Source organism: Chelonia mydas, chromosome 3, assembly GCF_015237465.2.
Source record: "Chelonia mydas isolate rCheMyd1 chromosome 3, rCheMyd1.pri.v2, whole genome shotgun sequence".
Lineage (NCBI taxonomy): Eukaryota > Metazoa > Chordata > Testudines > Cheloniidae > Chelonia > Chelonia mydas.
In genome coordinates, this window is record NC_057851.1 from 34,017,099 (window position 1) to 34,041,925 (window position 24,827).

The window sequence follows — 24,827 nt, forward strand, 5'->3', positions numbered from 1 at the left end:
TTCAGGCCAGAGTGCTACAAGGGCCAAAGCTTCCCACCAATTTGGTAACAGGTTCATTATTATCTCAACCGGTGTTACCTGAACTTATGTAAAGAGAGTCAATCATTTTCCTTATAGAATTCCAATAAAAGTGCTCTATTTTTGGTATAAAATGGACTTATCTTTAGTCTTCCTCTTCTTTTTGATCTAAACAAGTTTATAACTCATGGATACATGATAGCCACAGCATGAGTGAGCTGTTCACCTGTTAAGTGTCTTTGAAACATATTTTCAAGTATGCTGGTGTTACATAACAAAACATCCTTACTATGTAAAATACACTGAATACATTATTTTGACTAAAATAAATGTGTTTCATATGAAAGATTGATTCAGGGGCCTGAAGAAATTACTATATAGAAGACTGTTAGATTGATTGACAGTTTTCCCAAAACACACCCTATATGTCCATCACTTCGGTAAAAACATTTTCTTTTAATATTTAGGGACAAATATTGAACAAGAAAAAAAGACAATCAAGTGCAGATTGACATAAACCTTGTATTAGCTTCTTGGGAAGACCGTCTACTTCACACTTACAATTGCTTTTTGCTCATGCGTTCTTAACGTCTTCCATAGAAGTACATAACAAGTATATGTTTCTTAATGTGTATGAAAAATACCAATAATTTTTGCTTTCCCAACTAAAAAAAAGAATAATCTCACCAATACAATGATTGTTCAAACAAAGTCCATGCCATAAAATGTTACTGTCTAATCTCCCTTATTTATTAGAATAGTCAGTGGTCACTGGTTCCATCGCTAGTGACAGGAGCTGATCTAATGACTATTGAACTCAATAGGGGTATGGCTAAATTGCACACTAAGCCTCGGCTCTGACAACTTCCCCACTTCCGTCCACACACCTATCAGTCCGACTTGGGTCGGCAAGAACTCAGGTCCTAGATCCTAGGACCTTACTAGGGGGATGGGTTAGAGCCTACGTCCTACTGTGACTCAGGTCCAAGCCCTGTCACTTTGCACTGTGGATGCAGGTTAAGCTACAGGCCCAAGTCAGAAGGTCCACTTAGTGCAGTATGGACAAATTAGCATGGCTGTGAGTCCCAGGTCAAGACATTTTAAACCCAGATTTATAATGCAGTAGGACGCTCAAGCACGGACTTGGAAACACTGAGTCCACAAGCTCGGATTCAGAGTAGATATACCCTAGGAGTCTTGCCATTCACTTCAGTAGTCTTTGGACCAGGCCCATAGGGCTAGACCAGGGGTGGGCAAACTTTTTGGCCCAAGGGCCACATCTGGAAATAGAAATTGTATGGTGGGCCATGAATGCTCACAAAATTGGGGTTGGGGTGCAGAGGGGGATGAAGGCTCCGATTGGGGGTGTGAGCTCTGGGGTGGGGCTGGAGATGAGGAGTTCATGGTGCAGGAGGGGGCTCCGGGCTGGTGCAGGGGAGTAGGGTGAGGGGGAAGGGCTCTGGGGTGGGGCTGGGGATGAGGAGTTTGGGGTGTAAGAGTGTGCTCCGGGCTGGGACCGAGGGGTTCAGAGGGCAGGAGGGGGATCAGGGCTGGGACAGGGGGTGGGGGCTTGCGAAGAGGCTCTGTGGTGCAGGCTCCGGGCGGCACTTACCTCAGGCAGCTCCCGGAAGCAGCAGCCACGTCCCCACTCTGGCTCCTACGCAGATCTGCAGCCAGGCGGCTCTGCGCGGTGCCCCGTCCGCAGATGCCACCCCTGCAGCTCCCATTGGCCGTAGTTCCCGGCCAATGGGAGCTGCGGGGGCAGCATGCAGAGCAGAGCCCCCTGGCTGCCCCTACATATAGGAGCAGGAGCAGGAGCAGGAGCAGGGCCATGCCACTGCTTCCAGAAGCAGCGTGGAACAGCCCCTGACCCTGCTCCCCAGTTGGAGCCACGGAGCGGGGCAAGCCCCAGACTGCGCTCCCCAGCAGGAGCTTGAGGGCTGGCTTAAAACAGCTGGTGGGCTAGATCCGGCCCATGGGCCACAGTTTGCCCACCCCAGGGCTAGACTGTAGCTTTATAATCTGCCCCACGTAAGGCACAGTGCAGAGGTCCCCCTTCCCCACAGCAGAACAGAGAGTGAGTTGTGACTCCCCACAGCACAGCCAAAGACCCATCCTGAGCAATGAGGGCCGAGTAATGTTGAGCCCTACCTCCCCACACAGTGGAGTTAGGGCTCTGACAACCTATAGTGAACAAGGATATAGAAAGACCTTAACAATACAGTTGATTTCCCTTTTATTTCATATTTCAAAAGCTGTTGAAAAAATGGTGTAAGTGTAACACTGACAAACCCCAGTCGTTGGAAGGCGGAATCAAACCTGGGGCCTCGGGAGCATAGTGCATGAGGCTCTACCGCATAAGCTAAAAGCCAACTGGCTGTTAGCTAAGGCTGTAGAACAGACTCATTAATCTCTCTCTCTCTCTAGTATCAGAGGAGTAGCCGTGTTAGACTGGATCTGTAAAAGCAGCAGAGTCCTATGGCACCTTATAGACTAACAGATGTATTGGAGCATGAGCTTTCATGTGTGAATACCCACTTCTTCAGATGCATGAAGTGCATCTCTCTCTAAGTGGTCTCAGTGCCACTAGATGGGCCAGAACACCACACCTAGAAGGTGTGTGGGTTACATACTTTCCTTAGCTGAGGAAGAGCATCCTGAGCTTCAGAGACTTCCCAGTTGAAAACCCGGATGACCCCCCACTTGGAACACTGACAGACCCCGGTCGTTGTCCGGCGCGATTGAGCATCTGGGGCCTCTGGAACTTAGTGCATGAGCCTCTACCGCATGAGCTAAAAGCCAACTGGTTGTTAGCTAAGGCTGTAGAGCAGACTCATTAACCTCTCTCTGTCCCTAAGTGGCTTCGGTGCCACTAGATGGGACAGAACACCACACCCAGAAGGTGTCTGGGTTACACGAGTACCATGAAAAATGGAGGAAAATAAATGGGTTTTCTGCTGCTTAATATTAATTAGCCATTTGATCAGAAATTCAGATTATTAACAAAACACTCTATAAATCTGTGAAACGTTGTGTGCCTGCTGCCCAGCTCAACTAAGGCTTTTAGGCCTGCAGGCCTGTTTTCTACCTTATCCAAAGGAATCTGCAAAGAGATTCATTCACGCAGAATCAACCCACCACATCAGCATCTTGCAAAAATGGGTAAAGTGTGGGCAAACCTGACAGCTTAGGCACACAAAGTGTCTTTATGTGCCATCCTAGGCAGGCAGGAACCCAGGCTCAGATTGCCCTTATTTATTACCATACAGCTATAATGCCTTGACCCAACCATACTGGTGGTTTAAAAGCCTCTGTGGGGTTTTATTATCAGGAGGCAAACCATTACAAAATTCAAAAGGGAATATTCCCTGGGTGCAAATTGACCCACAGGGATACATTTGTAGTCCTTCTCAGATTTTGTAGAATAAGAACCTTTGTATGTAAGTGTACAACCACACCAAGATTATCTGAGATCTCAGTTAAAGCCCTGGAAAAGCCAAACACACATGAGCCATACTTTACCTGTACCAGAAAGAAACACTGGCAAGCAGAACCAGTCACCATCTGAATTGTTCTTTAGGGTTATGTCTCTGTAGCACTATGGTCTGCATGGCTTTCATATATTAGAATAATATTCTACCAGCTTTAGGAGTTCATTAGTAAACCTTTATATATAACAGGTTCAACTTCACAACAGTTAGCATGCCAGGATGAAATTGTTTATTTCCTTGAGAATAAAATTAACATGTAATTTCAAATGTTGTCATGCTTTGAGGAACTGAGCAAAAGTCCTATGGTCAGTAGTCTTCCATTAACTGTAGCACTGTACAGTAACTTATTAATTTGGTCTTGCCTAATACATGGAGGCTACCTGAAATCACACAGCAAGCCTGTTTTGAGTTTCTTCTAGATATTTCTTCCAGATTGATCAGACATGCTTTGTGATTGTTTCATATTTAGTGTTATTTACCCTTAAAAATTATTTAAAACATTGAAAGCACACACTGTCTGAAAACACAATCGACAGAGGTTTCCCAGTGACCTTCATATGTAGAGTAGTTGACTAAAAGATGAGAGGAATTGCAACAGGCCACTACAAATATCCAATATTCATCACTCTTTTTGTCCAGTTATACCCTTCAAAAATATACCACATTTTTCAGTCACATCCAGTTGTGAACTGGATACACAAATAAGTGGGACAAAATGACTTACTGCATTCCTTTAGAACTATATCCCTATAGATGTACTGATTTTTTAAAAAAAATAAATAAGATTTTATTTAAGAGAAGATATAGCCATGAAGAGTAGCAAGGAAGAGTAGTAATCACAGGAACAAAATAAGGGACCAATTCCTGAAGTCCTTACTCAGAGATAAATTCTCTGCTGGGACAAATGAATGAAATCCATTGAAGTCAATGGAGCTGTGCTCATTTATGCCTGCAGAGAATTTGGCCCTTTTCAGAGAGTCTTTACTAAAGCCAATCTTCCGCTGACATCAAGTTAAGGACTGAGTGAAAGCTCAGTGAAGACTTCAGTATTTGTCCCAGTGAAAGGAACTGTTGGACAACAAAGGTTTTGTGAGACTCATGATGTACTCAGGAAGCCCTCCTTGTGTTTTGTAACCAAAAATATCAATCACGAATATCTTAAGCAAAAATAGACTAGCGAATGCTGCGCTCGAGAAGTGCCAGAATGCAGGTATCTGAAGGGCCATAAAATGCCATTCCAGCTCTCCAAAAAGGTGCTGGAATGCCATCCAAGAGTGTTCCAGCAGGGCTCAAATACAACTTTAGAGTACTGGCTTACTCTGGCAAATTCTTTTATCCCACCCTCAGTTAAACAACATGTAAAACAGACAGAACCTGGCATTGTATTTTCTGAAGAAACACAAAGTTGACTTATCTCCTTCTAGTACTGAATTATGAGCCATTTCGACTCCCCAAGGCAGTGTAAATGGGTTCGCTCACGGAAGTGAGTCTCTGTGTTGTTACTTGCAAACAGTTTAATAAAAAGATGTTACAAAAATGGTAGAACTGATGGGTTAGTTGGCTTGTGCATGTGTCACAGAAACAGGTACAAAGCCTGTCCATTCAGAACCCTACTGCAATAGTTGTACTAAGTAGCTGGAGTATACAAAAACTTTTCCTTATGGCTTGAAATAGCCAGAAATGTCATCTTTGTAAACCAGTATGAGCAATTAACATTAACAATTAAAAATGTTGTTAAGATAAAACAATATCAAGAATCTACGTCTTCAGAAACAACATTATAACAACATAGAGCCAAATTCTGCCCTCCATTGCTGTCATGCAACCTCATTCATTAATTGCAGGGAGGGCAGAATATAGACCTTATCTAAATACATATTTTCTTAGGGCAAGACAAACTATGTCTTATTTAACTCCGATCTTCCCTTCTGAAGGGTAAATATTGATATTTGAAATACCTAATTATATTTACAGCTGTACAACACTGATGTTATATACTTGTAAAATATAACTAGTACTTTATAAACAAGGGGTAAGTGATACAATCTGCTTCAAACGGGGGAGCAGGGGAGCAGACATCCTCACACATTTTCTTTGTCAAATTCACAAACAAAATACATTGTAATGTGACAGGCAACGTCATTCCATCCACCGGAGGCCACCATTTCCACACAGTCCTCTTCATCATAGGCATTATTGGGTTCGCCGCTGCGCCATTTGTTGAAGGTCTGCATGGGTGATCGATCAGAATACACAAAATTGCCCTCTTTTTCCAGGTCATTGATCCCAATGAAAACTCTGGTGAGCCCTGCTTGATTGATGTAAGAAGCAATCAGACTATTTGTATTCTCATCCTTGGGCATGCTCAGTGTTCCTCCTCTTCCATGGCAGTAGAGCTGGGCATCCATATATCTCTTCTCTTCTTTCACCAGTAGGTATATCTTATTATCTGTCTCACGCACACCAGCGACAGCTGCGGGGGAGGGCAGTGCTGAAAAGTGAGCACTCGCATTTCTATAAACCAACTTAATGCACACCACAAAAATAGATACACAAATCAAATATGAAATGGCCATATTCTTTAAGAGCAGCTTCATCATTAAAAAAAATAGGGCACTTGGAAAGGGTGAAACATACAAAATAAACATACCATTTTTTATGAATTTTAATTCAGTTGTCAGCTGGGCCACTTGGATATCCATTTCACCAATAGCCTTCCTTAGCTGGCTGCATTCACAAGGGATGCCTGCAGAGATCGGGGGGTGCTTGCTGTTAAATTGTATATACAATCATAAATAAAAATGTTTTGTGAAATATATTTATGTGACTGTATTGCTCACAAAAGGGGCTAGCCTGATGACCCCAGAGAGTGAAATTCTCTGTCCAAATAATAGGCAGCAACTGTGCACACTTCCCCATGTTGACCCACCAACATCCTTCACTCTGACCTGTGGGTCTACCTATAGGAGTTCAGTTCACTCTCTATGCCACCTCAGTCCTTGGCCTTTCTGAGGAGATCCCAAATGATGGTGCCAATTAATGCCAAACATGTGGCAAACACCGGTCCACAAGGAACAAAAATAGGACATCTTTAAACTTCTTAGTTCTCAGTGATGCATATATAAGGCAAAAATCTCCTCTTCCATCTTCAATGCAGATCTCTTTTCCACACAGGAAATCTGTATGGCATATTCTGCATTTGCTCTGCACGAGGGATCTATCTGCACAACAGATCAGAAGCAGATGTTGCTCCTATTATGTAATGCTCAGAATTAGCCCTAAAAGACAGTTCTGGCCATTTCAAAAGTGTTCATTTGTTATAGTTCTTCCAATAAAAGACTTAAGACTCTAGAATTCTGCCCATTATCCCAAATTTACATTGGTCTGAAAAAAGCAATTTTAATAAGATTATTAAAAAGGTAACTTCTGTGAGCCCAGTTTTGAAAACTAGGTTCCAGGTAAGGCACCCAGTTCTGCATATGGGTATTCAAACCTGTATTTAATCATACTAATATCCAGTTTAGCTACCTAACTGTCTAATCCCACCCCCACCTATCAGCTCTCATTCAGTATCCTGCCCCAGATCTGCCTGTAATGTCAGCCTCCATGGCCCATTTGTTAAATTTTCAAACAAGCACTTTTGTGCTTTCTCCAATTCTGCCCATCACAGGTGGGAGGAGCTCCCTGTAAATATCCACAAAGCCACTTCATTGTTCTTCTTCAAAACCTTCCTTATAACTCCTCTTTGCCACAATGCCTACACAAAAATTCAACAAGAGTTAGGCTGCTAGTGCACTGATACTGCAGGGGCTCGTTAACCTGCACATCTACCAATGGGATATGTGCCATCATGTGCCAGCAATGCCCCTTTGCCATGTACATTGGCCAAACCGGACAGTCTCTACGCAAAAGAATAAATGGACACAAATCTGACATCAGGAATTATAACATTCAAAAACCAGTAGGAGAACACTTCAGTCTCCCTGGTCACTCAATAACAGACTTAAAAGTGGCAATTCTTCAAAAAAAAAAAATCCTTCAAAAATAGACTCCAATGTGAAACTGCAGAACTGGAATTAATTTTCAAACTGGACACCATCAAATTAGGCCTGAATAAAGACAAGGAGTGGATGGGTCATTACAAAAACTAATTTCCCCATACTTTTACTCACACCTTCTTGTCAACTGTTGGAAATAGGCCACCCTCGTTACCGCTACTAAAGTGATTTTTCCTCCCTTGGTAATTTACTGTTAATTGAATTGTCTCGTTAGACTGACCCCCCCACTTGGTAAGGCAACTCCCATCTTTTCATGTACTATTTATACATACCTGTTACTGTATTTTCCACTCCATGCATCTGATGAAGTGGGTTCTAGCCTACGAAAGCTTATGCCCAAATAAAATTTGTTAGTCTCTACCCTGCCACAAGGACTCCTCATTGTTTTTGCTGATACAAACTAACACAGCTACCACTCTGAAATTTGAGTAGTGTAGATCAGCTGTAACTTACTAACCCCCAATGGAGCAAGGAGAAAGCAGGGGAGGAAATGCGACTCAGAAGTGTGTCTCCTGCAGCTATTCCTAGGCTAGTGTAGCTAGCAAATACTAAGCCCCTGACTCAGCAAAGCTTTTAAACACCTGTCTAAATCCATGCCACTTAAGCAAACCTCTTAAAAACATTTTGAACTTACATGTGCTAAAGTACTTTGCAGGCCCTTTGCTGCTTACTGCTGTATGCCTGGACCCAGGGTCTAAGTAGCAAATGTAGGAGTGAAAGGGGGGTTCCTTCTCCTTTTGAATGGGCACAGTCCAAGTCACTATCCATCCCTAAGACTCTTCTCCTCACATACAAGGCACTGCATAGCCTTGCTCCTTCCTAACCTTCCCGTAAGAGCAGATGTTTTAGTAAACATTGATTGTTCATTACTCACTGCCTAATAGCAACCTCTGAATGATACAAATGTAACAATGTGGTTAACAAACACATAATTAATGCAAACAACATTTCCATTATCTAAGATAAAATCTATTAAAGATATTAGAATGCAGGGGAGGGGCTGCATTTTTGTCCTAAAAGCACCGATAGTCTATTATTTTCCATCATCTGAGTCTAAGGCCAGGTCTACGCTACAAACTTACATTGGTATAACTATGTCACTCAGGGGTGTGAAAAATTCACACCCCTGAGCGATGCAGTTATACTGACTTAGCTCCCCTGCATAGACAGTACTATGTCAAGGGGTGGGCTTCTCCTGTCAACATAGCTATTGCCTCTCATGAAGGTGGATTAACTGCGCCGATAGGAGAAGCTCTCCCATCAATACAGCAGCATCTTCACTGACCCAGCTGCACTGGTACAGATGTGCCGCTGCAATATTTTACGTTTAGACTGGCCCTAAGCTTTTCATACTCCTAACAAGATAGTGTGTTCCCATTGATCATCCAGTGGTTTTTCAGATTCTCAAACGATGTGTAGAAGGGCTTTGCAAAACAGCTTCTCTCCACCAGCATAGCTGGCAAAAATCACGGTATTCTTGAAAACCAAAATAAGGTCAGTTCTGTAGATCAGTGGTTCTCAAATGTATTCGATTGTGTCCCCTTCTTTGTGTTTGTAGTAGTTTACAGCCTCCCTCCCCGCAACACACAAGTACATATACCCATAAAAAAAAAAATCAACATGCAACTCTCATTAAATATTAAAAACAGCAAGGCATTGATTCAAACAGAGCCAACGATCCATTGTAATAAGAGCAAAAGAAAAACCGCAATTGTGGTCGATGCTTACAATTAAATGCACATACCACATCACAGCAAAGAATGGATTAAAGTACAGAGGGCGATGACTTTGAATAATGCTAGGCAAGCTCAGCAGAAATCCATGAAAATGCACAGTGCCATCTGAGGACCTGATATGTCTGGAGGAATCCGCTTAGCTATTTATTCATTGCTGGGGGTAAAATGTGTGCAGTAAGTTCTTTTCCCCCAAAAGCTTTTCATGCCCCCCAGAATACATTCTGCACCCCACCTCCACCCGGGGGCACCTGCCCCCGCAGTTTGAGAACAACAGCTGTGGATGAAAATATGCCCTCCTACCCTGCCAATAAATTCTGCAAAGTCTGAGCCTGTTGGCCTTGTAGACACTGGCATGAAGGCCCTAAATCGCTCCTTAGGCCCTGTTCATGCACTAAGAACCACATACACAGCACAGCTTTGTGCCCATGAGATGTCCCACTGAAGTCAATGAAGGTGCAGGGGTCCCCCACAAGGTTCTCAGTGTAGAATCAGGGCCTAAGTAGGATGTCCAGAGATGTCTTTTTACACAGTGGTGAATGACTGGGAACAAGTTGCATTCCTGCTCCCATTAGCTTTCTGGAATAACTAAATCCAGGTTGAATAAGTGGGGAACTATTGAGCATTCTTTCAAGCAGTTGTCCATCCCCCCAGAAGGAATTACAGTACAACTCCCAGCAGCCATTGCATCCTCAACAAACTTTTTGTAAAAGTACCCTGTAGATGCGCAGTATAATCCAAATTACAATGCATAAATCAGAAGAGGTTATTCAAAATTTTTACTTCCAACAGCATTCTTCAGCATTTTTAAAAGGAATGTGTACTATACATGATTTATACATTTTTTTAAAAAACTATACACTTTGAAGATCTATCATGGTTTACCTGGGTCTCCATTAGGACCAGGTGGCCCTATATCCCCATTATCTCCCTTTTCACCTAAAAAATGAAAAATATCATCAATTTTGCTGCTCAACGAACAGACTGGGTCACCAATTTCATTAACAGAAAGTTTCTAAACAGGGTTTTTGTGTTAATGACTAAGATTTAAGGCAAAAAACAAATGCATAATGTAGAGATGGGCCCCAAACGATGGAGAATTTGGATTTGTTGTCCCAGTCAGTTCATCATCAAGACAGGCTCAAACTGTGTAGTTGGGATTCAGGGACAAACATCATGACTAGTTTCATTCCGTTCCATCTCCTGTTATTTGTGCCAGCACTTGCTTAGGCACTTTACAGAGCAATGAATTCCATGGAACCTGTAAGGAAGTAGCACTTCTGAAAATCAGGCCACTTTTATTTAGGTACCTAAATTTTGATTTAGAAGCCTAAAATTAGACAACTCCATTGAAAATGCTGTTCAAAATGATTTGACCAATGTCACAGAAGAAGTGGAAAGTCCAAGGAATTCAGACCTCATGGCTCCTGAATCTGCGCCTCTACCAAAGTACAATTCTACTTCCCACCCGCTCTCCTTTAAAAACCTATACTTGGAGGTTGATGTAACTTAAAAACTCTTTAATCTACCCAAAAGTCAGCTTTCTGAGACCTCTTGATCCTGCTGTGTGTCAGGGTATAAGATAACTAATCCAGAGATCTCCATCATTTGATTGACTAGAATGTGATTTAATTATAGACTTGCTATCTATTGTGTCAAGGTTCCTTCCCCACTCTGAACTCTAGGGTACAGATGTGGGGACCTGCATGAAAACCTCCTAAGCTTACTTTTACCAGCTTAGGTTAAACTTCCCCAGGTACAAACTATTTTCCTTTTTCCCTTGAACTTTCACTGTCACCACCAAACGTCTAACACCAGTTACTGGGAACGAGTCCATTTGGAAACGTCTTTCCCCCCAAATCTTACACCCCCTTTCCCGGGAAAGGTTTGATAAAAATCCTCACCAATTTGCATACGTGACCACAGACCCAAACCCTTGGATCTTAAGAACAATGAAAAAGCATTCAGTTTCTTAAAAGAAGAATTTTAATAGAAGTAAAAAGAATCACCTCTGTAAAATCAGGATGGTAAATACCTTACAGGGTAATTAGATTCAGAACATAGAGAATCCCTCTAAGCAAAACCTTAAGTTACAAAAAGACACAAAAACAGGAATATCCATTCCATTCAGCACAGCTTATTTTCTAAGCCATTTAAACAAACAGAATCTAACGCATATCTAGCTAGATTACTTACTAAGTTCTAAGACTCCATTCCTGTTCTGTCCCCGGCAAAAGCATCACACAGACAGACAGAAAGGCTTTGTTTTTCCCTCCCCCCAGCTTTTGAAAGTATCTTGTCTCCTCATTGGTCGTTTTGGTCAGTTGCCAGCGAGGTTATCCTAGCTTCTTAACCCTTTACAGGTGAAAGGGTTTTTCCCTCTGGCCAGGAGGGATTTTAAAGGTGCTTACCCTTCCCTTTATATTTATAACAATTGTGGTAAGCCCTGAGACAATTTGAGTAATTTGAATTATGAACTGGACTCATCTCAAAGATAAATGGCCCTTGATTATTCAGTTGAGACACCATGGGAGAAAAAAAAGATTGAATCAAATATACCTTTTGAACCGATGGGACCAATTTTTCCATGTCGACCCATACTGCCCTTCTGTCCTTTGTCCCCCATTTCTCCTAAACATAACAAAAAGATCAAAGACAAGTTAAAAACATTGTCTGCTTTATTCAGACCCCCAGCAGCACTTCAGTATCACTTTCTATGGCAGGCAGCAGAAAATGCTGTAGCAAATTTTCTTTGCATTACAATGAATGATCACCAAGGTTTCTCAAATTCCAGGAGTCCAGCTCTTTCCTCATCCATGGCCTGCTACATAAATAACACAAAAGCACATTTAATCTTCTCAGTGCAGTTGACTTCATTGGGACTGCACAGGTGTAAATGAAAATAGAATTTGACTGAAAGCCATAAAAAAAGGTTTTGTATGACTCCACTCAGATAATTTGTCATGCCAATGTATTGTTGAAAATAAAGGGAGATTCCAGAAAGACTTGTGGACCAAAAGGCTGAATCTATTACGGAATTTAAGAGATTTACAGGTCTTCAAGCATAATGAGTCAATTCGTCTAGTGCAGTGGTTCTCAACCATGGGTACACGTACCTCTGGAGATACGCAGAGGTATTCCAGGGGGTACAGCCACTCAGCTAGATATTTGCCTAGTTTTACAACAGGCTACATAAAAAGCACTAGGGAAGCCAGTACAAACTAAAATTTCATACAATGACTAGTTTATATTGCTCTATATATTATACACTGAAATGTAAGTACAATATTTATATTCCAATTGATTTATTTTATAATTATATGGTAAAAATGAGAATGTAAGCCATTTTTCAGTAATAGCGTGCTGTGACACTTCTGTATTTTTAGGTCTGATTTTGTAAGCAAGTAGCTTTTAAGTGAGGTGAAACGTGGGGTACGCAAGACAAATCAGACTCCTGAAAGGGGTAAAGTAGTCTGGAAAGGTTGTGAAGCTCTGATCTAATGGAGTAGCAACAAAGTAACTAAGAGCAAAATTTAGTCTTTGTGTTCTGTAAATTCAGTGGAAGGCAGTTGCATACTTATTCTTTTCTCTATACTCTAAACATCTCAATAGTATTATAATGAGAAATAGTGAAAGCCTTATGTTTGCCCTCTAGGGGTGCGCGCGTGCACGACACACACACACACACACACACAGTCTAAGTAATTCACAGCAGGAATGTAAAGTGTTATTAATTTTAATGAAGATACCATGCACTACTTTACAGTGGAGTTGTGGTAAATGAGCCACTTGAAAATTATCTTCCTCAGCAATTTTTAATGAATAAAGCATAAATATGCACATTACAAAAGCTGACATAAATTGTCAATAGAGTTGCCATAATTTACCCTCTTCTCCTTTCAGTGTTTGTCCTGGCTTTCCATTGTGTATACACAGAAATCTAATAGAAAAGGGTTTGATTGACCCCTTTTTCCTTGGTTGTACCATATAACAGAATATTCAGATAGCTCATGGAAAACAAGTGCATTGTAGGAGGTATGTGTCATGCTTTATCCTCATATATCACACAAAGTAAGCTGAAGAAGAGAAACCACTGTTATCTGATCAACGAATCATTATAGAGGGGGTCTTGGTATCATTTATCTGAACTCTTCCCCAGAAGGTATCTGTCATGTCATTTATCACAAAAGTAGTTTTAATCAAAAAGTGATGTTACGATCCACTAGCTGGAATCAATGGCCACATTCTACCATCACTAGTCAAAAGTGGAATTTAGTCCACCATATGTGTCTAAGGTAGGAAAGTGAGCCAAGAAGTCTCAAGTGTGGCTCTTCTTTTTCACACCCTTCAACCAATATGGGAAATTGTTATCTTGTTGGTATAGACAGTGTCAACAGACTTCAAAATCCACTATTCGAAAGCATGGGAGATATCTCCTGCTACACAGTGTCTAGAATGCTTTCTGTAATGAATATTGAAAATGGTTTGGCCCTGTCTACGCTAGCAGCCAAAACATTTTCAGTGCTGGGAGGACCAGAGTCTGACAACAATTGCTAAACACTGCACATTACTGAAGCTTTGGCTTAAACCATGCCACCCATAGTTAGTAAGCCACAGCTCTTCTAAGCAAATCCAAGTGGATATACAGGTGCCATATATACTTAGTTTGTCTGAGCTGGAAGTTGCTCTTTGCCTGTAGTGTAGTAACTCTGAAGCCAGCAAGATCATTCATCCTTGGGGGAGGGAAGTGGGGGATAATCTGGACCTGGTGAATACCTGCTGTGTCAGATGACTTGTTTCAAGTAGGCTTTCCAGGAAATGTCCCTGTCCTGACTTGTAAACAGCATTGAAAGGGAGTAGCCTTGGTTTTTTGCTGCACATCCCACCATCAGGCATGGTGGAAGGGGGGCTCAAAAGAGCACCCTGATCCTACTTCTCAGTGTATGCCCACTGGCTATGCCCTCCCACTCATCCCACACAGACATGCGAGAGCCACATTCTGGCCATACACCCTCCTCATACCAGTTAGCCCTCTATACTAGGGACTCCACATGGAATGGCGTAGCAACTAGCTATGCCAGCTATACACCAGGTAAGGAGTTCCACGAGCTTTCAGTTCCAATTGCCCGATGAGTCTGCATAAGTGGACTAGAGCAGGGGAGACAATCTCGCCCAGCATTTAGCAGCTTGGTCTACAACTGTTTCCACTAAAAATCCTATGTGGCCTTCTTCTCAAAGGAAATCTAGTCTTATTTTAAACTGTGCAACATATTTTATGCATTGTCCCAAAATGAAAGAACCATTCATTCAATGAGATGAATTCAAGGAAATATTACTATACACAATAGGCCAGATCTTCAGCTTATGAATTGTCATAGTTTAGTTGAAGTCACTAGAGCTATGACAATTTATGCCAGCTGAGGATCTGGCCCAACGTATTATCAACCTGTGGAATTCTTTGCTGCAGATCACAGTCACATACTTTGGCTGGATTTTTTTTTAAAGCCTAGATACTTTTATAACTAAAAATATAATTTTAAGATAAGAACAATCAAATAGCATGCTTCTAGGCAAAACCTAGTCTCCATAGGGTCAGGAAGAAATCTCCTTATTACCCTGGGTGGAAGTTTCACACAACTAGCTACCAGTAGATGCATCATGCTGGGGTAGGAAGCTCAGATTCCACCTTCCTTGGATGCATCTGTTGTTGGTTGAGGTCATAAAGGCTAACTGGCCTGATTCAAAATGGCAAGTCATATGACCAATGTCTGTCTTGTATTATCTATGGTATTTCCTAGGCATCATGATTATGAAAAAGGACCAAAAGTTCTAAAAGGAATGATGTGTACATAGTCATTGTGAAATTAGGAAACTGTACATGAAACCACAGGTATTTTCTTCCTAATGCATGTGATCCCAGTAGAAAAACAGAAGCAATATGTACAATCAATTGAAAAAGTACTGTCTGGGAGATAGCCTCAACTCACATGTTGGATTCAAGATTCCTTGAACACTTTAAGGCTTCAGTCGATGGTACTGTATTAACTGCAGTTATTTTTTCTGGAATGTGATGAATGTTGGGGATGTATTTCCCAGGAACTACAAGTGTGTCAAAAAGTGTTAGCCTGTTATGACCTTACTAAGCTTATCAGAAAGTGACCTTGCTCACTCAGATATGAATTGGTTACAGGAAGACTGGGGGTTATAATAAAAGGATTATATCAGAGGTTTGAACACCCAGCCCTAGGGGTCCTTAATAATTCATTTCAAACAGCTGTATCTGAAATGAAACAGACTTGTATTCAGCCCATAAATATAACATGATATATAAACACAACTAATTTGCTTCTTGTGACTTCACATCTTTTTATGCAAACAGAAGAGACTACTTATCAATAATAACCAGTAAAATGAAGCCTATGTGTTCTACTCAGAAATAAGAGTTTATCTCAAACCCAGGAAACATATATTAATTATCCTGTGCTCATTAAAAGAATTGTTTGGATTTTATTTTTTTCTACAGTCTCTCCCCCCCTACAGGAGTTTGCTTGTTCCATCCTCACAGAAACACTCACTGGCTGGTAGCAAACTATAGTGTCATTCAAGGGTTTCATCAAACTTGCTTTATAACTCTTTTTCTCTGTGATTTAATCTCCTTGTGGGATAACCATTTAATTTCCCCATGGGAGAGCCTCTCTCCATGTAATTATTTCTTCCTATGGAGTAAACAATTTAAAGAGAGATTCCTCTACGTCATTGGTTCTCAAACTATGATTTGGGGACCACCTGTGGAGTCCATTCTAGCACACCACAGAACTGCCAAAAGAACAATCCAAAAGAGGCATGAGGAAACTGGGGAGGATGGAAGCTCGGAGGGAATGCAGTCCTCATGCTGTCTCCCTGGAGTGACCAAAAGAGATGTAACTACAAATTTGGACAAACAGTACAAACAGTCATCTGCAAGTCTCTACTGGTGATGATACACTTTGAAACCAATGCCTCAGCATCACATGGAACTCCACAGATGATAGAAGACTTCAGGATCTTGGAAGTGAACTAAGGAAGAGGAAAGGCCAACTGATCTTCTTGGAGATCCTTCCCATGAGCAAGAGAAGGCAGAAAATACTAGAGGTGAACTATTGAGCCCATTCAAACAAAATGCATTTTAATACAGCCAAATGCAAAGGAACAAGGAATACAGGCCATAACAACAGAAAGGGAGACTGTATCCTGGAAGGCAGTGACTGAAAGGGATTTAGGGGTCACAGTGGACAAGCAACCCAACATGAGCTGTCAGTGTGATACTGTGGCAAAAGGGGCTAAAATCACCCTTGGATGCATAAATGGGGGAGTAATGAAGCAGGAGTAGGAAGGTGATTTTTACCTCTGTGTATGGCATTGGTGAGACCAGCATTGGAATGCTGTGTCCAGTTTTGCTATCCACATTTTAATAAGGATATTGAAAAACTGGAGATGGTGCACAGACAAGAGCCAAAAAAGTGATTTTAGGGGGGGAGAAAATGCCTTACAGCACGAGACATAAAGAGCTCAATCTGTTATCAAAAAGACGACTCAGAGGTGAGTTGATCACAATTTACAAGTACCTTCAAGGGAAGAAAATACTGGGTACCATTCTAGTGGACAAAGGCAGAACAAGAACCAATGGCTAGCAGCTGAAGCCAAATAAATTCAAATTAGATATTAGCACAATTTTTTTTAAAAAGTGAGTGTGAGTAACCATTGGAACAAACTACCAGGGAAGAGGGAGATTCTCCATCTCTGGTCTCTTCATATCAAGGCTGGATGTCTTTCTGGAAAAAATGCTTTAGCCAAACATAAGTTATGCTTTAGTCAAATACAAGTTATTGAGATCAATGCAGAGTAACTGGATGAGATGTAATGGCCTGCGCCAGACTGGATGATCCAATGGTCCTTTCTGGCCTTAAACTTTATGAATATATGAAATTAAAGAACAGGATCCATCTTTTATGGGATGCCACTGGCTGATAGTTATTTAAACCATTCTGCCGGTCATTCAGGCCCATAACCTGGATGTTATCTTCAGCTCAGACCTCTGTCTAAGTTCTCACATCAAGGCTATGACTAAATCTTACAGATTCTTTTGGTATAATATCTTTAAGAGATGACCTTTCCTATCCGTCCAAGCAGCTAAAACTCTCATCCAGGCTCTCATTAACTCATATCTTGATCATTGCAACATCCTTCTTTCTGGCCTTGACAAATGCAGTCTTACCCTGCTCATTTCCATTCCGAATGCTGCTGCAAAGATCATTTTTCTAGCCTGTCACTCTGACCGTGTCACCCGTCTCTTTGTATCCCTCCACTGGCTCCCTCTTCTCTATCACATCAAACATAAGCTACCTGTATGTACTTTAAAGACCTTTTGCACCCTATCCCCACGCCACTCATTATCTCTCTGTATCAAAAGGTCAGTTCCCACCTCTGACTGGCCTATGATGCCAGCCTCCATCACCCACTGGTTAAATTTGCAAACAAGCACCTTCATGCTTTCTCCCATGCTGCCCTTCATGCTTGGAAAGCACTCCCCATAAAAATCTGCAAAGCTGCAAATCTCTCTTTACAGCTCTCCTTTGCTGAAATGATGACAAAAACGTTTGACAAAAGTTAGGTTGCTGATGTGCTGAGACCATGCCTCTTATGCTGACCTATATTGTCTCGTTTCCTTGTACTCCTGTCTGTCTGTCTCCATGCATTGACTCTTGTCTTATAATAGATGTGTTATTTAACCTTTCCCACAATACCAAAACCAGGGACATCCAATAAAATGAATAGGCTGCAGGTTTAATACAAACAAGAGAAAGTACTTTTTCACATAACGCACAATTAGCCTGTGTCACTCATTGCCATGGGACATTGTAAATGGCCAAAAGTATAACTGGGTTCAAAAAAGAATTCGATAAGTCCATGGCTTTCTGAAAATTCAAGCACACTATCAACTGGCTCACCCTTATCCACATGCTTGTTGACCCCCTCAGAGAATTCTAATAGATTTGTGAGGCATGATTTCCCTTTACAAAAGCCATGTTGACTCTTGCCAACAAACGTTAACCTGTCTGATAAGTCCGTTCTTTGCTACTTTGGTTCTTCTACCAATTTGCCAGGTACCTTCCAGCCATCTGGTATGGAGGCTTGTTTCAGCAATGAGTATCAGTTAGTAGTTCTGAAATTTCATATTTTGAATTCCTTCAGTATTCTTGGGTGAATATCATCTGCTTCTGGTGACTTATTACTGTTTAATTTATCAGTTTGTTCTGAAACTTCTTCCGTTGACTCAACAATGTGAGACACTACTTCAGATATGTTGCCCAGAAAGGCTAGCTCTGATGTGGGTATCTCCCCAACACCCTCTGCAGTGAAGACTGATGCAAAGAATTCATTTATCTTCTTTGCAATGACCTTACATAGGTGCTGGAACTAGGGGTGCTTCCGCACCCCTGGCTTGAAGTGGTTTCCATCATATACAGGGTTTACAGTTTGGTTCAATGGCTCTCAGCACCCCTGTAACCTTGTATTCCTTGAGTTGTCTTTTAATATTTTGGTCACATAGAGGCCCTTACTCCCCTTTTGGCAGGCTTCCTGATTCTAATGTACTTTAAAAAATTCTTATTATCTTTAGCAAGTTGTGTCTCAAATTCTTTCTTGGCCTGCCTTGTTATGTCTTTACACTTAACCTGCTAGAGTTTGTGCACCTTATTATTATCTTCACTAGGATTTGACTTCCAAATTTTAAAAGATGCCTTTTTGCCTCTAATGGTCTCCGTTATTCTGCTGTTTAGCCATTATGCTATTCTTTTGGTCCTCTTATTGTCTCTTCTGATTTGGGGTATGCATTTAGTCTGAGCCTCTATCAACATGTTTTTAAATAGTCCCCTTACTGCTTGCGGGCATTTAACCCTGGTGACAGCTCGTTTTAATTTCCATCTAACAAGCGTCCTCATTTTTAGGTAGTTCTCCTCTTTAAAGATCAATATTATCGTGGTGGGGTTTTTTTGGTACTATTCCTTCCATAAGGATGTTAAATGTAATTACATTATGGTCACTATTATTGAGCAGTTCAGCTATCATTACCTCTTGGACCAAATCCTGTACTCCACTTACAACTAAATCAGGAATTGCCTCTCCTTCTGTGGGTTCCAGAACTAGCTGCTCCAAGAAGCAGTCATTTATGGTGTCTAAAAATTTTACCTCTGCATCAAACCCTGAGGTGACATTTACCCAGTCAATATGAGGATAGTTGAAATCACCCATTATTATTGTATAGCAATACAAATAAATAAATAATAATAAATTATGCAAGTGGCAAATGGTGAGATATAATAGGAAGTCAAAAAGCAGCTCTTAAAACTGATCATGGTCTGTAAAATACAACAATTCTACACAACAGCTTTCGGGGCAAATATATATGACATACTTGAATTGTACCAGCAAGATACGTCTGTGAGGTGCAAAGGCATGTCAAATATGCAGTTGCACATGCAAAACACATAAAACTGCATGATCAATTATCTGTCTGTGCCATACACACGTGTACCTTTTGTGGGCACAACTTATGCACACATGTTTAAAAATGTGGCTCTGAGTGATGATTTTTGCACTTTAAGCTACCAAGCAGCTTCTCAGTGGGGTTTACAATTTAGACTGAATTACTGTGCTAATGTATCAATGAAGCTATGTAAATAAACTTTCATCTAACATGATGAGAAATTGAAGACATCCATCAGCCTCACTTTTGTCAAAATATATATGCATTTTAAAGTAGAACTGGAAAATATTTTTGAATCAGATGGCAACTTTGTGTATATATAATTGTCTACACAAGACATCTTTCACCAGGGCTTTTGTACAAAATTCTGCCAGCAACACCCCTAAGGGAGCAGAAAAGTCATGTGAATATTGAATCAGACATGAAGGAGATTGCACTTTAATGAGCAGTAGGTAATATTAAAATATCTCTTGAGATAGTATTACCTCTCTCTTAGACATTGATCCTGCAAACTGCTGAGCATTTGAACCCCAGTCCAGTGAAGTTGATGAGATTATTCATTAAGATTAGCATGTGGTAACATGCTTCACCAGATCAGACCCAGAGTGCTCAGCAACTTGTAGGTTCAAGCTATTCCACAACATTTTGAGGAAACCTAATTTATAGGTCTGTGCAGTGTAGTAGCAGAAAAGTTCAGATACATTCTGTATATTTTCAGGTGTTTACTTAAGACTGCAGATAAATTAAAATGCCTTGTAGGGCCCCTTTTATTTTTAAGAGTCCAGTTAGCTTGACAGTGCTTTCCAACATTACTCCCCTATCTCCTGCCGACCTCTCCCCCCCATTTCTTATTTTAAATGCTTTCGAATGTCTACCTTGGGTTGCACTGAGAGGGCATTTGTATTGATCGGGGGGTGTTTGCTTCACTATATTTTTTTAATTTAAATTATTATGAGGAGTTCGTGCTCCTGGAAGTTTGGGCCTAACACACAGACTCATGGCTCTATGAAATCATTCAGATCACTCCTGACCAAGTAATCCATCTTCTGAGGGGAGAATGTCGGTTGTGTTGAGGTGGACAGTCATTTCATAATGGGCACAAAAGGAGACTCTGATGAGGTCACCTAACTCATTTCCATTTGTAACTGTCATCAGGATTTAAACTCAAGTGGAAGGCAAATCCTTTGTACTATATTATTCACCCGTGAACAATAATTTAAGGCTAAATTCTCCCTCAGCTATGCATGCAATCTTTTCATAACTTCAGTAGAGGCCTATATTCATTCAAAAGACAGAAGCTGGCTTATGACATTTAATCGTCAGTCATAGAATCTCTTATACAGAATATTTTCCTCTTGCTTATACTATATCATGTAATACAGTGGTCTAAATTACTTTGGAAGACTGATTATAATTGTTCTAGTGACCTGTGTTTAATCTACATCTTACCCAATGCTTTATAAAAATGCTGATATACAGGTGGTAATCTACTTGCAGAATAATCAAAAGCAATGAGGAAAGTAACATGAATTTATTCTTAACCACGGTCTAGTGACACGGAAACATCAAACAGCTTAGCATTTGGGTTTATTTTAGATAAGTATCCAAACATCTGATTGTTTATTTGAATTATCAAAATCTTTTGGCTCCGCAAAATTGGGCTGCAAATATCACTAGAGTAGAGATTTTCTCACAAGGTTCCCAGTACTTCCTCCCTCTGATCAGGCCAGAAATAGGAGGACAGCATTTCTTATATATTTCATTTATTTATTCAATGATTTTTAAACACTTATAAACCCAAAGATAGTAGTTACGGTATCTTAGAATTAACTTGTCCAACAAATAAAACAGATAGAGGGCACAAAAGGAATTACAGAAATGTTGGAGATCACAGTGATATTATAAATAGAAAATACTGCAAAAACTACAAAGGGATTACACGCTCTCAAGTCAGCCACCATTTACTCAAATAGCATCAGAATATAACAAACATTAACAGTGTTACTACTATAAAGATTTTGACTGACAGTCTTCCCTACTGGGGGACCCAAAAATTGAAAACGCCTCTCTTTTACTTAATGCCTGTGCGTCACAAAAGAATAACAAACTATAAAACTCAGTACGAATGTGCTTAAAAATTATACTATAACTTAGTAATTAAAAGGACTTGGTCATCTAACACCTACATGGTCCCTGATGGTGCGAAATCAGGCCCACAAAGAGTTTAAAGACTGAGCTAAAAAGTTTACTGCCCCAATAACAGGCTGAGCTCTTTAGATAGTGGAGCACTTAATAGCTTAAAGCATGTGGATGGACACGCTTTTTTAGCACTTCTATAATATGAAATAAATAAGTATCCTCCAGGTGATCACCAGCTCTTAGCACTAGATAAAAACTTAGGTGGGAGAATACTGGAAAAAACGGCCATGCGTTGGCTATTTCAGTATTACCAACTCTTGTGATTTTACCACAAGTCTTGCAATATTTGGTGTTTTTCTTAAAGTCCCTGTTCCTAGATAATAAATAGACCCAATCCCTGGAAAAATGACAGCAGGCACAAGAGTTCATTAAACAAACCTCATCTGTTTCTTATTGGGAGAGAATCCACAGGTAGCTCACCTACTATTGCTGGTGCTGATGTTCCATTCACACTTCCTCTCTGAGAGGCAGGAAAGCACTTAACGTGTGCCTAACTTTACATGCAGGAGTAGTTGCACTGAAGTCAATGAGACTACACACATGCTTAAAGTTAAGCATGTGCTTAAAGACTATTCTGGATAAAATCCAGAATAACCTTGTGTCCCTTCCAGATGGCAGAAGATGAAGAAGTTACTCACCTTGTGCAGTAACAATGGTTTTCGAGAGGTGTGTCTCTATGGGTGCTCCACCGTAGGTGTGTTTGCATCCCTGTGCTATTGATCAAAGAACTTCAGTAGTGGTGTCTGTTAGGCCCACACATGCACTTGTGCCCTGCCACGAGGCTAGTCAGCACATGCAGGTTAACCCCTCTCAGTTCTCTCTCTACTGCCAAGCCATAGACAAGAACTCCGAAGTAGAGGGGAGGAGGGTGAGTTGTGGAGGACCCATAGGGACAAACATCTTGAAGAACCACCATTACTGCACAAGATTAGTAACCTCTTCTTCGAGTAGTGTCCCTATGGGTGCTCCACTGTAGGTGACTCCTGAGCAGTATACGTGCTAACTCCATGGATGGGGAGGGGCTCAAGCACGCATAGGAAAAAAAATAGTGGTGTTGTGGAGAGGGCAGGGAAGTAAAATGTATGGTGCACCCAGTCTGAATGATCTCTGGGACCCACTGGCCTGATGTTATGAATTCCCAGGCACTGCAGAATGTTGCCAATTGGTGGCCAAATGGGTGTAAAGCGTTTATTGGCTGTATCAGCTGGGGGGAGCAGTCTAACAGAGCCTTGACCCACCCGTCAAAACTGGTGTTTGGACATAGAGGGCTGGGACGAAGAAGACTGTGGTCCAGCTGGTTTGCACTTCGGAAATTTTCCTTTCTTTCTTTGTGACTCATGGTGGCAATGAAGTTGATATTTAAATGTGTGTGGTCTATGCAGGGACTGGGGACTAAATAGTCTTTTTTGTCCTGGTGCACAGATGCCCAGCAACTGGGGAGTGGCTCTAGAGTCCTTCAGGGTATGAAGGGAGCATCAGTCTTCTCTGCAAAGAGCTTTGTGCCCTCAAAAGGGAGGTCCTCAACAGGAGACTGTACTTCCTTCCAGAAGCCCGACAGATGGAGCCATGACGCCCTCGCATCACCACTAGCTGCTGTGTCAGCCGCATCAAGGGCAGATTGCAGCAATGTCTTTGCCACTAACTGGCCCTCCTGGATAATAGCCTTAAATTGGTCACAATGTAATTCTGGTATCTGCTCAATAAAGTAATTCAGTTTTGAATAGTTTATATAATCATACTTCGCTGTGAGGGCCTGGTAGTTGGTGATATGGATTTGAAGCATGGCTAGGCGCTTCCAGTCTCTATCTTAGGGAGTGGCCCTCGACTGGTGTTGGCAGCTGCAGGAATTGATGGTGTCCACCATGATGGAATTGGGGGGGTGGGTGGGAGAAGAGGAATTTAGATTCACTCGTGGGGACATCGTATTTTTTGTCTACCCGCTTGGAGGTTGGTGCTACTGATGCTGGGGTTTGCCAGATGGTTCTTGCCGGGTCTAAGATGGCCTCATTAATAGGGCGGGCAATCTTGGAGGAGGAGGAGGAGGAGGAAGAATGGAGGATGTCACGGAGCCGATGATGAATATCCTTGATTTCTTCCAGGAGTATTTGGAGAGTGTCTGCAACTCTCTTTGCCAATTCCTGGAAGAGACAAAAGTTGTCCACCAGAGATGGTGGGGAAGGCAATGACAGCTTCATCCAGGGAGGAGGAGGATATGCTCCTCAGTGTCATTGCTTCTTTGGCCCCACCCTCCCGTTCCTCTATGATATTTTGTGGAGGCTCCAAAGCACTGGATGCTGCAGCTGAGGTAGTGTGCCTTGAGGGTTCTTGGGTGAGGTTTAAAGCCTGAGAGGCATGTTGGTGATATGCTGCCCACGGGTCCCAATAAAACCACTGGGATGATGGTGGCATAGTGCCTGGTGGTGGTGCCCATGGGTGGCCATACCACGATGGTGGTGATGGGGCCATCTGTGGGCATGAGCCTTGCTGGTACTGAGCACCATATGGAGCCTGAGAGGAGTACTGTGACACCACCTCCTCTGGTTCGCCAGTACTGACCACCCCGGTGTTAGTGGCAGTGCTGGGGGAGACAGGGATCTTATCTGTACCAGTCTCTCCGGAGCTGGATGAGGCAATGATGATGGTACCGATGTAGATTCACATACTGGGAGCTCCTTTTTAGCGGAGTGCTTACTCCTGTCCTTCGGTGCCCATTCCCCGGTGCCCATGCCCATAGGGTCCATGAGCATGTCAGTGGAACAGGCTGCTGTTGGTTTCCATGAGCAATGGGTACTGGACTGAGACG

At 41.7% G+C, this 24,827-nt stretch overlaps 1 protein-coding gene across 10 annotated transcripts in view; it reads right to left on the bottom strand.

Annotated features, from left to right (window-relative positions):
- Window positions 1-4,281: 4,281 nt before the first annotated feature.
- The window catches only part of COLEC11 (collectin subfamily member 11), a 46,876-nt gene continuing 26,330 nt past the window's right edge, over window positions 4,282-24,827 (bottom strand). For 9 of the 10 annotated variants that reach the window (XM_043542294.1, XM_037894127.2, XM_037894120.2 and 6 more), the window contains 4 exons: window positions 11,860-11,931; window positions 10,186-10,239; window positions 6,160-6,255; window positions 4,282-6,000 (listed from right to left, as the gene is read on the bottom strand). In XM_043542294.1, the coding sequence (XP_043398229.1) occupies window positions 5,591-6,000; window positions 6,160-6,255; window positions 10,186-10,239; window positions 11,860-11,931 (632 nt within the window). In that variant the 3' untranslated portion in view covers window positions 4,282-5,590. The remainder of the gene's footprint in view (window positions 6,001-6,159; window positions 6,256-10,185; window positions 10,240-11,859; window positions 11,932-24,827) is intronic. The other variant, XM_037894122.2, reaches the window with a different exon arrangement.